General features: G+C 40.5%; 2 protein-coding genes across 7 annotated transcripts in view; both read left to right on the forward strand.

The window, feature by feature from the left end:
* Nucleotides 1-16,456, forward strand: part of LOC310892580 (uncharacterized protein) — a gene marked incomplete at its 5' end in the record, with an annotated part of 58,724 nt that overhangs the window by 30,432 nt on the left and 11,836 nt on the right. The window contains one exon of the mRNA XM_083820489.1: nt 751-9,056. Coding sequence (XP_083676615.1) covers nt 751-779 — 29 coding nt within the window. The 3' untranslated portion in view covers nt 780-9,056. The remainder of the gene's footprint in view (nt 1-750; nt 9,057-16,456) is intronic.
* The window catches only part of NRCAM (neuronal cell adhesion molecule), a 151,487-nt gene that overhangs the window by 11,569 nt on the left and 123,462 nt on the right, over nt 1-16,456 (forward strand). The gene's annotated exons all lie outside the window — the stretch shown is intronic.

The raw sequence follows: 16,456 nt of genomic DNA on the forward strand, positions 1-16,456 counted from the left end.
TGAGGACGTGGAGTGGAAGAATTGTATTTATACCCTGATAGTTTAAGTCTGAGTAGTGCTTCAGTACTGGGAAGCTAACAAGTACACTGTAAAGAAAACATAACATCCCGCAGATGGCTTAGGGAGATGGCACCATTATACGGTTTGGAGAATGGCCAGATTATCCTCGCTGTCTTGATCATCATCATCGTGAACAAATGACATTCTGCTGCCTGTAATCAAATTATTAAGTTAACAGATACAAATCTGATGACGGGTGATGAGTTTTGACTTTATTACATTTTGGAGTGGGGGTGGAAAAAGCTTCTCTTACACATCCAGTTAAGTGTCCTGAGAATTGCTAATGGTTTTGATGTTGCGCCTGCAATTTGTAAGGTTAGAAGTAGCATCACATCGTAGCTTTAAATAAAAGGCTTTCCATTATATGTACTTCTGTTTATTCTCCAAGGTATGGCTTCTGTTAGGGTTGATTTATTTGGATTTGGGAACATAAGCATTTTTCTGGTTATGTATTAACCATGCTATAAGTGGTTATAAGCGGAAATGCCCAAACTGACTTTCTTGTGAGCAAGCTTAGGCCAGAGAGTGGATTAATTACTTTTATGCAGTATTGTCTGATTTTTAGACCACTACTATTCAAGACATTGGCTCATAGTCAACAGTGTAACGGTATGACCTGTTTGGCATCGCTCTGAATGTTTTTCTGTAACGTAAGACATGTGTACATGTATTATCCCTGTTTTTTTCTAGATTATCTGACCCCCTGTTGCCTTGGATAATTGGGAAGTAGCTGTGCTGCTAAAGCTTGGGGAAAGAAGGTGGGAATGACACTTCACAACACGATTGTGTTGCACGTCAGCTTTGGCTCCCAGCGGCTCCCAAGGTGTAACTCCCTTGTAGGGTATTCTGCAATCCATCACTAGTAATTCAAGACAGCCACAGTATAAAGGTCATATCTGAAGAACACTGTTGGAATCACTTAACCTTGTATATAAAAATAAAAAGCAGACTTGTCTGTTGTGTTTTTTTTTTTTTTTTTTTACTTGAAGCAAGAGAGTGGTGAAGCTGGCTAGACTTGGACTGATCTGAGAAATTGTAATGTAAGTGGTAGATGCAGCCTTCGCTTGAGAAATACTGCCTGGATAGCATTTTAAAATATTTGCCAGGAGCATTGGTGATGCAATGAACTTCAAGTATTTGGGGAAAAAAAAAAAGAGAGAAATGTGTGTGTTCCCCCCCAATCTGGTGTCATTACTTAAAGACATTTTCATGTAATCATAAGGCCTTTTTCTGGTCTGCCTTATACATAAATTGGAAGTAGTTCCACTAGAATGAATCTGAAGATTGGACTGGATTTTTGATCACTTTCTGTCATTTAGTTCAGTGCAACTTTGACAAAACAAATATTTTGCTCTAGGTGATCCTGCTTGGCAGGGGGGGTGGACTAGATGATCTTTAAAGGTCCCTTCCAACCTCGGCCATTCTGTGCTTTTTAGGTATTATGCCAAAACGTTAATCTGGAAACCATTAGCGAAGCAATACAGATAGCGATGATGTAGGCTTAATGTGACTGTAAATGCTGGGAAGTGACTTGAGCATTTTCCTTGAAAAAGACAATGTAATCCTTTGTCTCCAAGTAGCTTTCCTGATATTGTTGCACTGTCAGACAGCTGTGTGTTTAGTCCATAGGTGGGAAAACTAAGTTGCTGGGTCCTGCTGTGTAGGGTAATGCTCATCTGGGGGACCTAATCTTTCAAGCAAGGTGCAGGGGTCCTTTACTGGATGGTGATGGGAGCCCTTTCATCAGGATTAGGGGAGACTACACGAAATATTTGCTGCTGTTCACGTGTGGCCTGTTTCTGTTGGTTATGTGAAGCTCTGTACAGAATACTTCCCAGCTCTCTTGCTCCTGTACAGGGGACTGCTGCGTAACCAGGGGCAGTTTTGGCTGCCTCGGGGAGTCTCTGGGAATGTTGGATTCTCAGCCTGGGGCGCTAGCTGGGCGTTTAGGCGTAGCAGTAACGCCTCTCAGTTGGTCTGCGCACAGCAGGAGCTGCCTGGGGAAACTCCGGGGCTGTCCCCAGTTGCCACCAGGAGGGTCATACAGGCATTAGCCCATGTCCTCGTTGTGAAGGTGGGCAACGCACAGGTCGGATTGACTCTGAGCAGCTCCTGGGCTTCACTGGTGAGCAAATGCACTGGAATGTATGGGGACACGGTTCTGATACCTAGGGCTCCATGCAAGCTTGAATTTCATCCCTTTTACCACAATTATAACTTAAATTCCATAGACCTTGCCCACTACGCAGAGTATAGTTTTAAACCACAATTTGATAGTAAAAGTAAGATAAAGGATTTGATGCCCACTTGAAAAAGCTTCTGGAAAAAAAAAAAAGCGAAGGTATATAAATGTTGGCATTTCATCAGGGCAGTGTAACAGTAGCATAAAGCAGTAGAAAATGCAGCAAACCTCTGAGCTTTCAGTTGACGAAGACTGGGAGAGTACTGTCATAAAGGTATCCTTCTCCCTTAGGCATCTGCTTTCAGCTCCTGTCCGATGAAGAATCTGTATTTAATTAAAAGCATTAAGGAATCATTAGGATATTTTATCTGTCTCGGTGTGAATTTGATCCAGTGCTGAGCAGGGCGGGAGGCAACGGTTTAAGCTAGGTGACTTCCAGAAGTGATACATTGACTATCCGTTTTGGAGCAAGTCTGTTGTCTTCAATGGAAAAGTGTTTCAGAGGTATTGGAAGGAAGAACACCATTTCCATCATTTTCAGATGTGAATAATTCACCGAAATGGGACATCAGGCTCTAGTTTGATTTCATCGTATAAGTGATAGTTCTCTATATTTGTAGTAAAAGATTTAACTTCAGTTCATAGGACAGTACTGTTAATCTATATCACTAATGCTACAGAAGGACTTCTCATAAAATAAAGAAAAAGCCGAAAGTAATTCTACTGCTTGAGTGCAGCTCCTGCTTTGGTTGTTGCATGTGCGAATAGAAGACATTGATTTGATGTCACAAGTATTTTTAACAGGATTACAAAATGCAAATAGCATTATGTAAGACAGATTACCTATGGCTTTAATATGGGGTTGTCTTTAAGCCAGAGGCTACGTTTTGTTGGGCTATGTTTATTTGTTTATAACCGAGCAGTTTAGGATTAGGTATAGCAGAATACCATTTTTCAAATCCTTGGTATTTTCAGGTTAGATCATCTCATCTTTTACTTTTAAATTATGAACTTCAAATCTGAAGTGATTTATTCTTTCAGTACCTTTCAAGATGGATAGCTTCTTAAGTTGTTTTTAATGATTCTAAATAGAGTTGCTTAGGTAAAACTGGAAACTGCTTTTCTTCATCATACCCCTTAACTTTTTTCCTAAGGGAGCGAGCCACTTTGTTCCTAAAGTGACACAAAACACCCTATACGTTCTGCTGTACAGGAAGCTCGTGAAGACAAAATGTCATGTTGCACATCAGATCAGCGAAATGTTAGTTTTGTACTGAACCACAAAGATAATCTTACTAGCAGTTGAACTCCAAATAATTTATAAAAGGCCTCATACATACAGTACTGCAAGTTCTTGACCTTTTAGTGAATGAAATTTCAGGAAGCTTACACAGCTGGCACAGAATAGCTTCATGTGACTCTGCATTGTTGTCATTGCTTTATTCTCTGAATGCCTGAAATGTGCCACTCCCTGTTAGATGGACAGGAGAAAGAAAGTCTCTTACAAAGGTAATGTTTCCTTTTGGAAAGCTGAAATCTTTGATGTACACAGCAGGCTCTGTTCCCTACCAAGAGATTTAACTGGAAGCCTGCTTTTTTCTTTAAAAAAAAAAGTTTCAATTTTTGTTTCACTATGGCTTTTATTCAGTTTCATTCAAATATGCTGACATCTTCTAGTTTGAGCATCAAGATTTCTTCCAAGCCTTTTCTTTACCTGGTATTTTCCCAGGGAGGAAACATTTTACAATATTTCTTGTGTGACAAGGTGTATTTACTGTATATGGAAGGAAAAGTAGAAACTGAAGAGGGGATAAAAAGTATTTAAGGAGTGGTGAAACATTACATGCACATGCGTATACAAAAAAAAAAAGTTTGCATTTAGCAAGCTTTATTGCTGAATTCCCTCTATTTTAAAGAATAAAGGTTTTCTTGTATTGTGGCTTGTATTCATATCGGTTATTACAACTAACTAGGTACTTTTACCATTGGCTTAGTTTTCATTTCTGCGGAGGTCTGTTCTAGGAGTACTGAAACATGATTTCCAAATGCTACAAACCATGAGAAGTTTGAATGCTAGAGCTACTCGGTCTGCCTTTTTAGAAGATAAATTTTCATAGCATTCTCAATCTGGTATTTCTAGGTGGCATTCAGATAGATACCAATAAGTTCTAGAGGAAGACCATCCTTATTTCTGACCCCTGATGAGAAGTGGGATGATGACTTGGAGGGTTTTTATGGTGGTAATAACTTCAGGTAAAAAAAAAAAAAAAAAATGGCTGGAGGGCATCTTAAGCCCCTTTTAAGTGATTGCGTACAAGTTATACCTCAAAGAGATAAAAATAAAATGGAGTTTGAAGGTTGATGTTCCTTAAATACCAAGGAAGCAGCTGGGAAAGCCCATGGCTTCCTGCTAAGCTCAGCGCTCTCTGTACCCCTCAGTTTTATGTGGATGGGAATTAGTCCTGGAGACATTGTGCACTTGGCTCTTAAATGACAATCTGATCAAGGGCATAGCTGCGGTTCGCATGGATTTCACATCTCTGCTCTTGAACGTATGGGACTAGTGGGAGTAACATTTTCTTGTGCTTATGGTGTTCATTGTGGTCCTGAAGTGCTGAAACGAAGAAAAGTTTGGAATGGGAGAATGAAATCCCTGAAGTCATTTGTCAGCTTGCCTCAGGCAGTAGTGATGCGATCACTTCCTTTAGGTTAGAATGAAGTGCGTGTGTTCCCATTGAAACAGGATTGTTCATGTGGTGGCCGGGTGTATTTCTGTGACTCAGTCCTCCCAAATGAAAAGAAACTGCTTTTTTCTTCCTGTCCCCGCTGTGCTCTCACACTAGCCACAGACCTTTTCTGTTCACTATTTTAAGGGCATTTAAGCAAACAGAATTCTTTTAGTAGACTGTGTGACAAGTGCTATTAAAGTAAGTGCTTAAAGTTGTATTTTGAAGTGATGGTTCTGAAATGTCTCATGCCTATGTGCAATATAGGCTAACCAGACTGTGTCCCTTCTTGTTTGCTGTACTACACCTAGGAACTCATGGTCCATCATAAGACCAAGCTGTTCATTTCTTCTTAACCTGCCTGATTTAGGACCATCTAAGATGTTTAAACAAGCTTTATAATATAAACTGAAAGTGGGAGTGAGTAGTTACATGGCTCTGCAGTATGGATATTAACATGTCCGTCTCTTTGCTGGATTATCATCATTGGTGTACTTGTTTAACATGAGTGAAGCTGCTCCCTGTGGTAAATAATCCACGGGAGAAAGTGAAGTGGCAGGAAATACATACAACATAAGTTCTTCTATATTCTTTCCCTCTTCCCACTGCATCCCCAGCTGCTCTGCATGGGGTGGAGAATGAACTTTGTGGAGTACTTTGTGCAGACTACTGCCAATATCTTCTGTGCTGAGCCTACTGAGTTTGTAAAAGATGAAAAGATAGGTGCTGAATACTTGCGGACATGGAAATGGTTACTTTGTTTCACACACAACTTAGGTACCTACTCAGGGCTTGAGTTGCAGGGAATTATTTAAAATCATAGAACCATTCAGGTTGGAAAAGACCTCTAAGATCATGGTCCAACCTTTAACCTAGTGCTAAAATCCACTACTAAACCATGTTACTAAGTTCTAAATCTACACTTTTCCTGAAGACCTCCAGGGATGGTGACTCAACTACTTCCCTGGGCTGCCCATTCCAATGCCTAACAACCCTTTCGGTAAAGAAAGTTCTCCTAATATCCAACCTAAACGTCCTCTGGTGCAACTTGAGGCCATGTCCCCTTGTCTTATCACTTGGAAATCAACATTTATTTTATGTGGTTTTGTGTGTTTATATACATATAAATACATAGGGGAAGTTTTTTGTTGGTTTGCTTCTCTTCCTCTAGAAGGTGAATCTTGCAGAATCCCTGGAGTGGAGAAACCCTGCACTTAATAGAGTGAGAGAGAGTAAAATGTGCTGCTTTCATCTTGGGAAAGCTGACCTCATTTGCTACAAAAGTTATCTCTAGCAGTTATTCATGTCTAGAACATTAAAATAAACTTTTTTGTAATGTAATAATAATTTCCTTTTGAAAATGAAGAATTAAAAGGAAATAATCGTAGAATCTGCAGATTCTATTATATGAATATACAGATCTATTCTATAGATTCTATCATTATTTCCTTTGAATTCTTCATTTTCTGAATGAGGTCTATGAATTTTGTCCTTGTACATGCATCCTTCTAGACACGCTGTTTTCACTGCAGTTGAAATAAAACTTATGTTCATTGTCACCCTTTTAAATCAGCAAATGTAGGTTGTCAAGTCCAGCATTACTCTAGGCCTCACTAGAAGGATAGCTAAAACTACCATTTACGTTGATCCTGAATTAATCCATTCTGTAGTTTGATACAAGAAGCCAATGTTCTCATGGGATTGTAACCTCTTTCTTAATGAACTAATTATAACTGGAAACTTTTTCTATCAATTGCGTATGCATACATTTTTCCTGTGACATATGGGATAGAGATGAAGAGTCCTTTGTATTATGAGGTTTTCCTAGCTCTTGTGATGAAGATGACATTATCTGGCAAACACAGATATATTTAGTATCTGTACATATGGCTTGACATTTCCTGGTTTGAGTGCTTTCACCCATAGTCAAATTTAGCATTTATTAGTGAAATAATTTTGCTTCAGGATGTATTTATATGTCGGGGAGAGGGAAAATTTTGGATTTTTTAGATTTTTTTCTTCTCTTTTTCTTAATCCTTTTTCTTAAGGATTCTTGTTGGTTTTGGTGTCTGGGTAATCTTGATGAATGAATGGGACACTCTGGATCTTGGAATAAAAGGTCTACTGGCGTAACACAGCCCCAAACTTTTCATGAGTACTTCCATCTTTGACACAAAGTGCCTCTCTCGCCTTCTTGCCTGCAAAGGCAAAACCCAGTGATGAATCCAAGGGTCAGAGATGACATTAGCCCTTGACTGCCACTGCTGGTTCTTGGCCTTTTCTGCAGTGAGCCCTGAGCTGCATGCTAGGGGAATACATGTGAAATGTCGCCGAGATGGAGGAGCAGAACGCAAGTGGTGAGTGCTTCGTGTGGGGGAATACTGCTGCTGAAAGAAACGCTCCTTTCCTCTGTTGCCTATGGATCCATTGAACTATACGTGTTGGTTTCTGTCTCGTTACTTTGTACAACTCGACTCCTCCTAACCCTGTGGGCTGTCTTTTGGTCCGAGTGATCCGCAGAGTGCCTGTGCCACAGGCATGCCTAGTATGAAGCACAGATGCAAGGAGGAGGCTTGACTTCCTCAAGTCAGGAATTCTTTCCCTTTCTTTCTTCGGACTGACACAGGGAGGGGGTCTACATAATAGATATAACTGTGGAGTGACACCTGTTGGTTTCCACCATGTCCTTACCCCCATCAGCTCGTTTGAATGGCTGCCAGTAGTCTGGCAGCTCTAGAAAGATGAACTCCTAGAGCTGAATTTCATCTTCTTGGATGGATTTCATCGTTCCTTGAAGAGGCTGTTACGGTTCTCTGAACAAAAGGTCATGGGATTGTTTTATGCTGTGGCTGTGAGTATGTCAATGATCTGGCCTTGTTTCCAAAAGCTTTGCTAAACCAGTGTGACCCAGTCTACTGCTTACTCAGTCTGTTCAAGAATTCAAGCAATTAGCTACAGATAATATCACCTAATTCCACTGTGAAATGAAAGAGAATGGGTGGTGAAAAACCTCCTGACGAGCTGTTTTACTTCGGATAACGTGAGCGATGCATCCAAACGCAGTGAGCCAGGAGCTTTTCTCCTGTAGCCACAGGTCTTTGTTCCCATTTCTGACAGCCTGCACATCCTTTCACCGGCGTGATTAGCAGAGCCACTGCTGCGGTCGGTCGGAAATGGGAGGTGTGCGCCTGTGTGACACTGCTCGCTCTTGCGTGTAGGAAGTCGCCACACAAGCGAGTTTAGCTGTTACTGCCCAAGCAAGATAATGGTCAGTAATAAGCTACTATAAATTGATCTGCAAATTGCTGCTTACTCCAGTCCCTCTATAAGGAACATTGGGGAAAGCTAGTATCTCAGCGTAATTCAGTGCTAAATGCATTGCAAGAGAGGGAGCATTTAGCAGAAAATCTTTTTTTTTTTTTTTTGGCAGGTAGTGTCTTTAGTATGACTTCTGCCATAATCATTTTGAGAAAGCAGAAGGTGGTTTTCACTAGTTCATCATGTTTTCTGTGAATGTTACTGAGAAAGTAACAGCATCTTAAACCCAGTTTTGCAGACCTGTCTTTTGAAGAAGTCATCTATTAAGATTATTTCTCTTACTAGAAGTAACACAGTATAACATTCTATATATGAGGAAAAAGGCAAGACTGAAAGATAGCCTTCAAAAATATTTTTTCTAAACCTCTTCTGTCTAAATAAAATATTTTTGTTGAATATTAGTGTAGCTTATGGAATGATCTCTGAATTATGATGTTAAAATATATTTTAAAACAAGTAGCAAGATGGCTTCTAAATTTGAGCATAAAGTGTTAAATTCAATTTTGGTAAATAAAGAAGCTGTTGGGTGATTGAAGCAATACTCATAAATATGTGAAATAAAGCCAAATACACTTAGGAAAAATGTAAATTGTGATTATTTTAGCCTTCTTTCTCCCAAGCCTCAATTTTCGGCAATTTCCTTGCTGATTACTTGCTGATTAACATATGTGGAAGGGAGGTCCAGAAGGAAGGCAAGGGGAGATAAAGGCTGTTGCCTCCTCTTGCTCACAGCTGGGGTCATCCCTTCTGGAGAGTTCTGATAGCAACAGGCATGTGCTTTAATTGTCCTGTGAGACAAAAAGGCTAGGATGTTTCATCCTCACATGAGAGGAAAAAAAAACTCCTGCTCATTTTTTTAACCTATTACCTGCTAATTACAGTGATGCCCCGTAATTTCTGGGTTTGGAAGAAGCAGAAAACAGACGTTGCGGTGGTTCTCTGTGCCATCGAGGACTCTGTAGTCTTGTAGGCAAATTTTCATGTGTTTTTGATCATCTGTGGTTTATCTTTTCTAATATGACTATTTTTTTCTGAATTTTGAGGGGAAAAAAGAGGTTTTTGAGGAAAGGCAAAAAACATATGGAGAGTGCAGATGTATCATGGATTTCTACTGTACAAGCATGTTATGTTTCTCTGTTTTCCTAATGCTTGATTTGTTTTTTTTCACATGGCGATGAGGGTTGTGGTGACCTTTCTTAGAAACACTAACTGTAAACTAGTATATCATTCTTGAATTTTTAACAATGAACTCCTGAGTCTTTGTTTGAATTGCTTATGCTATTTTATTGTCTGTTGACCTCATACTGCATTTTTTTCTACATTTACTTGCAGTCAGTCCTTGTCTTTATAGTCAGAATGACATAGGAACATGGGGAGCCTCAAAGTTTGGTCCTTTTTGAGAAAGATTTAAAATATATTGAGCAGCATAAGCCTGAGTACTTACCCCTGTAAGATTCTGGACAGACTCCCTTCATAGTATGATATGAGTACCTAGTTTAAAATTTTAGTTACACCTCTTACAAACCTCTTACAATAATCAGAATAAGTAATGAGAACTCTAACCTTGTACTTTTTCTTCTGTTATTTAATGCCTAGTCTGCATTTAGCAACTGGTGTTCAATAGCAATGAATGCTAGTGAATACTTCCTGTGTCCTTGTTGCTGCAGTTTAACTTGCTTAGGAGTTTTAAAATGCAGACGAGCAGAGGAACTGCACACCAATAGCTCTAAGCTTCTGAAACTTGGAACAGGGAATGGATAGAAGAATGTGCAGGAAATTCATGGGTGAGATCTTTGTCGTAGCTTGCTGGGAGTAGTTTGGTTTAACGTAGGTTTATAGCTGAAGATGAGATCATTCTACACTCTATCAAATGTTACTTGCATTTGCATCATAAGAGCAGAAAAACTAAAGTGCATTGAACTTGCAAAGTAGCAAGGCCAGGTGTCTGTGGGGAGTGTTGGTGTATCATCTGGGGTGTGTGAGCAGCTACCAGGTCCTAGAACCTAGAAACTTGGCCGTGGAGTTGGTGCAAGCAGTGGCCTAGGCTATGGGGAGAGCCTCCCACCAAAGAAATGGAGGATGGTTTGACTCAGTGCCCTCAGTAAGCATTCTTGACTTTTAAATTATCTTCGACCTTTTATCAAAATAGCTGTAACTTCGGGGCAGCGTGACTACATTGTCTTTCTATGTATTCATGCTGAGAAAGCCGACTGATTCAGACTTCTGTTTAAATAGTTGCATGTGTAGAAGCTCTTCTGTTTTTGCAGCGTGTCAGTGGTCGGACTGGCAGTAATTCTTGGTATAACGTAGTCTCTTGGTTTTGTACTTTTATTCTCTTATGATTCAAGTTTCCAGTAAATTGCAAAGAGGCATCTTTGTTCTTTATTTTCTCCTCATACTGGACTTAGTCACTGTAAGCGTAAGGGTTTCACTGGACAGGACAGTAAGAAAGAACAGACAATTGGAGGCAATCAGAAAATGAAACCTCATAGCTCTCAAGGGATGATAAGTGACTGGTAATGGCAAGATAACAAAAGATTTCTTTCAAAGAGTTGTGTGGAAGAAGCGGAACTCGAGAAGTGTTTTCAGCTGTATTGAGAGAAGAAACTGCAGACTAGAAAAGCACAGTGGAAAAAAGAGGGGAAAAACCACAGGAAGTGAACTAGACTGTTTAAGGAGAAAACTTACAACGTGAACAAGAACATACCTTTGTAGTGTAACTTTTTCCATATATTTGTATGATAATATAGACTTCTGTGTAAGTGGTCATGGGATTGAGAACAGAGCATGTTGTGCTTAGTAATGTGCCATATTCCTTTTCATTTGAGTTGACTTCTGAATGTGCAAATTCTTTCCCTACAGGAAGATAAGATCAAATGGCAGTTTCAGTTCGTCCTTTTGTTATTGTAGACTGACATAGATCTGAATAGACACAGAGAGAAAGCAGTAGCCTAATCAAAGTGGAGTATGTGGAGGGATTTTCAGTTTTGCTGTATCTGGAGTTAAGATTAGAAAGGCAAAGGTTAGCTTATATTTAAGAAGAGATTGACAGTAGAATATGAAACAGTTGATTTAGTACGTTTAGACATCTGAACTACATGAAAAGATGCTTAAACATTGCCCAAAGCTTGAATTACAATGACCTTGTCAGCATCCTCTGGAAAAAGGCTGGGGAAGTGTGCTTACATGGCTTATACAGGTTAGCAGTGAGTTCTTGCAGATGAGAAATTGTGTTAGAGATAAAAGGGTAAAGCTAAGAGATTGGATGTTGCTTTTGGACAAATATTGTCAGGAAATTATTATTTGTAGATGCGGTCTTCCTTCCCCCCCAGCTCACTTGTTTGTCCTGAGGCTTTATGTAACACCATATCTCAATTAATCTTATCAACAGATGCCGTGCTTGCTCTTAACCTGCTGTTACCACAATTTCCTTATTAACCAGGAGAGCCAATGCTTTTACTGATGGCGTTGGTGCGCTAAACATGCTTGAGGTCTGAGTATCTATGGACAACCACAGAGGAAGCAGTGGCCTCAGTGATTCAACCCAACATCTCTCAACACCCCGACCCCAATTAATTTGTGGGATTGGCTGTGCATGCAGTTCAGTTCTCCAGTCACCTCAGTGTGATGGGGGAAGATCCTAAGAAGCAACCAGTGGGCAAAACTACTTTAGGCCTTCAACTGGAGCTGGGTTCTCCAGCACCTTCAGCCTTCTGTAGAATATTTATTATCCCTGTTAAGTCAAAGGTTTCTGATGTGCTTAAAATCTCCTGTTTTGGGCATTGTCCTCATGGGTATCTGTAGTCTGACAGAGGTTGGGATCAATTTGTTCATGCATAGTTCGTATAAAAGCCTCGGTCCTTGCTTTAATAAAGTTTAGATAAAAATTGCCTTTGTGAATGAAAGAAGAAGAGAAAGCTGTGCACATTTCTATTTTCTGAAAATTATCAGTGGTAATTGTTTATCTGCTGTTTCTTGCTAGCTCATCCTTTGTATCTTTATCAGGCCCATTTGCTCAGTTTCTCTTTCCATTTTTATGAAGCTGGCTCCAGTAATGTCTTTTCACATTAGTTAATGAGGCAACAGCTTTTTCCCTTAGTAAATCATTCCCTTATAAATGAGGTAAGCATATAGAACACATGCCTATTATTTCTGTGGCTGCTGATTCTTATTCTAGTTAATATCAACAGGAGGTTTCTACAAAGCTGTCGTACAACTAAGTTGTGAGGAAAATAGGAGTTACTGTGGATGAGGCACTGTTTAATATATGGTTTTTATATTAATGCAGCTTGAAATTGTCTAGGATTGCCTGGTTCCTATGGCTTTTTTTCACTTTGTTGGACTTCTATCCTCAGGTTCACGTTTATGTGGTTTGAAAGGAAATGTAGATTCCACGCAGTCTCTAGGGCAGCAGCCTAATGTGTGAGAGGTTTTTTCCTCCTCCTCTTTCTTATCAAAGAGATAAGCAATTAAAACACAAAGGAAAATCCTCCTGTATTCTTTGCCTGGGTTGGATTCATTAAATGTGTAACAGGCTGTTGTAGCACCATCTCTGTGATCATAGACATGATGATAGAGAATAGACCTGGCAGATCAAGGCAGCGTGATACACTGCTGAAGATAAATCTGTCCCACATCTTTTTTTTCCCACTTTCCCCGAGGCAGTTCTTCTCAGCACAGTAACCTATTTCAGTCTTACTAGGCTATATTGCAAATCTCATTAAAATACGATTAAAATGAAATGCAGCAAAACTTATAACACAAACTTGATTAGAAGATGAGCTATTAAATTCATGTTACCTCTAGGTACTACTTGATAATTATAATTTATTTTTTTCATATTTGAAAGCAGTTATCTGTTCTAACTAAAACTTGATTTCTTAAACATGTTTTTAAAATCTCAAGTTCTTGGAAGATTTAAAAATCTTAATTTCTTTGATAGTTGACTTACGTTTGTTAGAGACAATTTTTACCAGTTTTAAAACTGACTGCTTGGCTGCAGTTAAAAAATAATGTTGCATCTTTAGTTTATCTTTAAGGTCAATCTTGTACTCTTGCAACAATGGTAATTTTTTGTTGATCGACTAAGTAGATTTATGACAAATTAATCCCTTTCAATGAACTCATACCAGTTGTCTCATAGAACTTAAGTGTATTGGATGGGGATGGCTGTAGAATTCTCTCCAGAAAGAACCTGTGAGCAGAGGGGAGCAGAACCTGGCCTTCCTGGATGTGGAAAAGTTCAGTCATGGGGAAATAACATTTTCATTTGGTTCTGCTCCAGAAAACAGGCTTGTGGCCTTTCTTCTTTGACTTTCCTGCTCTCAGTGGGTTGTCTCCTACATCCTGTGTTGCATCACATATTTAAGTTTGATAAAGTATGTCTTGTCTGTCTCCTAATTTACCGTCTGTGAGCAGTTGCTGGGCCTGCTGTGGAAGAAGGAAGCCACAGTAAGAACTCCTCAGAAGGCCTCACTTGATCTTTAGCTGCACAGGACCAGGTTCCCTCAGCTTCATGTGCTCAGGTGGGGCTCCGTCTGCAGTGTAAGGCAACAGAGTGAATTCCTGTGAATTTGAGATGGGTAGTGAGCCACCCAATGGAGAATATCATCCACTATTCCTGCTTAAATCTAGTATCACCACAAGGCTATCAAGTAAAAAAAAAAAAAAGTCCTTCTCTGTTCCTTTTCCAGTGAGATACTGGTGAGATACCTGTCTTCATTACACTTTGTGTGATAAGTGACTCATTGTAGGCTTTGGTTCAGATTCTGTATTTGTTTGCCTAGTGTGTGACTTTCATTTGATGTTCACTATTTCATATGCTAAAGCTTACTAACAGTCAATTCTTAATCACTTTATGCCTTCTCTTATCTTATGCCTGCTAGTCCTCGCCACTGTAGCCATCTCTTTGTTGGCCTGAAGATAAAGTTCAAATTGCTGTTTCCTTTTCAGAAATCATTTAGTGGTTATATCCATCCCTGCCGGTCAGTTCTGAACTAGTTCTAGTGGTTAGTTACCTTGTTCTGAGCAGGGCAGAGGAGAATTTTGCTTGTTGCTTGGGCAGCAATTGTACTATGGACTTATACCATCAGGTAATAATCTATTCCTCATCTCCCGCCCTTATTCCTACCACATTCCCAACTTCTGGCTTGTTTTTTTGGTTGCTTGATGATTGAGCAGATGTTTCTGAAGAGCTGTTACATTGCCAAGATCTTATTTTTGGTAACAGTCTGCTTGGAACTTGTTAGCAAATCTGCTCATGGGCTGTGTCCCAGTGTGCATTTGTCTGGTCTTGCTGCAGTGAGTTTTATCTGCTGCCATATTATCCAGATGGTTAGTAATTTAACTGTCCTACTCTTCTCCATGGTTGGCCCTTGAATGCTGCTCTGAGCAGTATCCTCAGCACTTTGTCTCACTCTTTGCCCCCATCTTCCTCCTTGTTTCAGGTGGCGACTGAATGCCCCCATCTCTGGGAGTTCTGGCACAGATACAGTGACCTTTCCTGATTAGTGACCTAAACTGATCAGGTTTTAGGGCTTTCCCCAATCTATCAGTCAGTTACTTACCTTCCCATGGAGACCTCTGCAGGTCCTGGAGTGGTTTGGCTGAGGTTCACTATTGGATCCAAGCCATCCTTATGCATTGTATGTGCAAGCTGACAAGCCCTCCTGGATTTTGGGGTTCTATGTGTGCCTGTAGACTCTTTCCAGTAGCCTGAGGTCCCACCACAAGGCTCAGAGACCTTGTCCAACTGCTCGCAGCCCCTTGGGCCTGGCGGGACTCACTAGCCCGCGGCTAGCACAGAGAAGCAGAGTTAGTTTGCTGTTCCTCTCAGGGTATCTGAAAAGCTGGTTATATGTAAAGCAGCTCGGTGTAAACGCATGCTGTGATAATTTTGGACATCCCTGTACCACGCTACCTCTGGGGCTGGAAGCAGCAGCATAGGCCTCAGGAGAGGCCAGCTTGTCTCTTCTGGTGCTGTTGAAATCGGGACCTGTTTCCACACTGCTGAGCATGCCTGGCTTTTAACACGAAGAATGAAGGCGAGCACAGATGGCTCGTAAGGAGCAAGGGCAGGGGAAAGATAAAGCGAACAGGACCATGTTCTCTGTCAACAGGGAAGTTTCTCTGGCGAGGAAGGAGAGTACTGGAGTAATGGGTATTGTGAACCCTGCACTGTTTGTGTCTTTCCTGTTGATATCAATTTGATGGAAATAAGTCAGGGGGGCTCAATTGTGTGGTCTGTTCTCCAAGACGCGTACTTCAGCCCTGTTTGCTGTCCCAGGCTGGAGCATCTGACATCTTCTGGAATAATAAATTGCTGCTTTTTAGATCATGCAGTGACCTAGCTACAAGAGGAGGAATTGAAAGCACTCTGAGACGGAATAAAGGCTTCCTGTGGCTTAGACCAGTGCCCTGGGTATGGGAGCAGGATGGACTATACTCTGTCAGGGAGGTGTGAATGTTGGGCCAGGAATGTGACGGCGTTAGTATGCATGGGTATTGCTGTCTCTACTGTTTTCGGACGCCAAATTTCCTACCATCCCCTTCAGATGGAGAAAGGCAGTTGGAACATCAAAATATGTATTTGTAGCTGAAGGTTGATTATTGGAACACTTAACATAGAGAAAAAGGTACGGTGTTTCAGGGCGTGCCTTTTTCATAGAATCATAGAATAGCTTGGGTTAGAAGGGACCTCAAAGACCACTCAGTACCATCACCTCCCCCTCCCCCCACCATGGTCAGGGATGCCACCCACTAGATCATGTTGGCCAAGACCCCCTCTAGCCTGGCCTTGAACACCTCCAGGTATGGGGCATCCATTTTTGCCCCATAATAATTTTAAACTTTCAAGTTCATTGAAGCATGGGAAGAAATGGAAAAGCAGAACTTGTGTGTCAGGCTCAGCAATGATTCCTATGACTTTCTTTCATTTTTCCCTCCATGCTTCTGTGTAACCTCTGCATTTTGTGCATAAGTGTTCCTGATAGGCATCCTAATTTGTTCAGTAAATAGCCGTGAATGAATAAACTTTCTTTCCCTCTGCTGCAACTCATATGCTCTTCTTTAGGGAAAGCTAAATAATTTTGTAGCCTTCAGCCTGTAATACTGAATAGTCATCATTGTCCTGGATTGAATTCTAAGGCATAATGTTGCTGTTGCATATCTT

This window comes from Anser anser (assembly GCF_964211835.1).
Source record: "Anser anser genome assembly, chromosome: 1".
In the NCBI taxonomy this organism is placed as follows: domain Eukaryota; kingdom Metazoa; phylum Chordata; class Aves; order Anseriformes; family Anatidae; genus Anser; species Anser anser.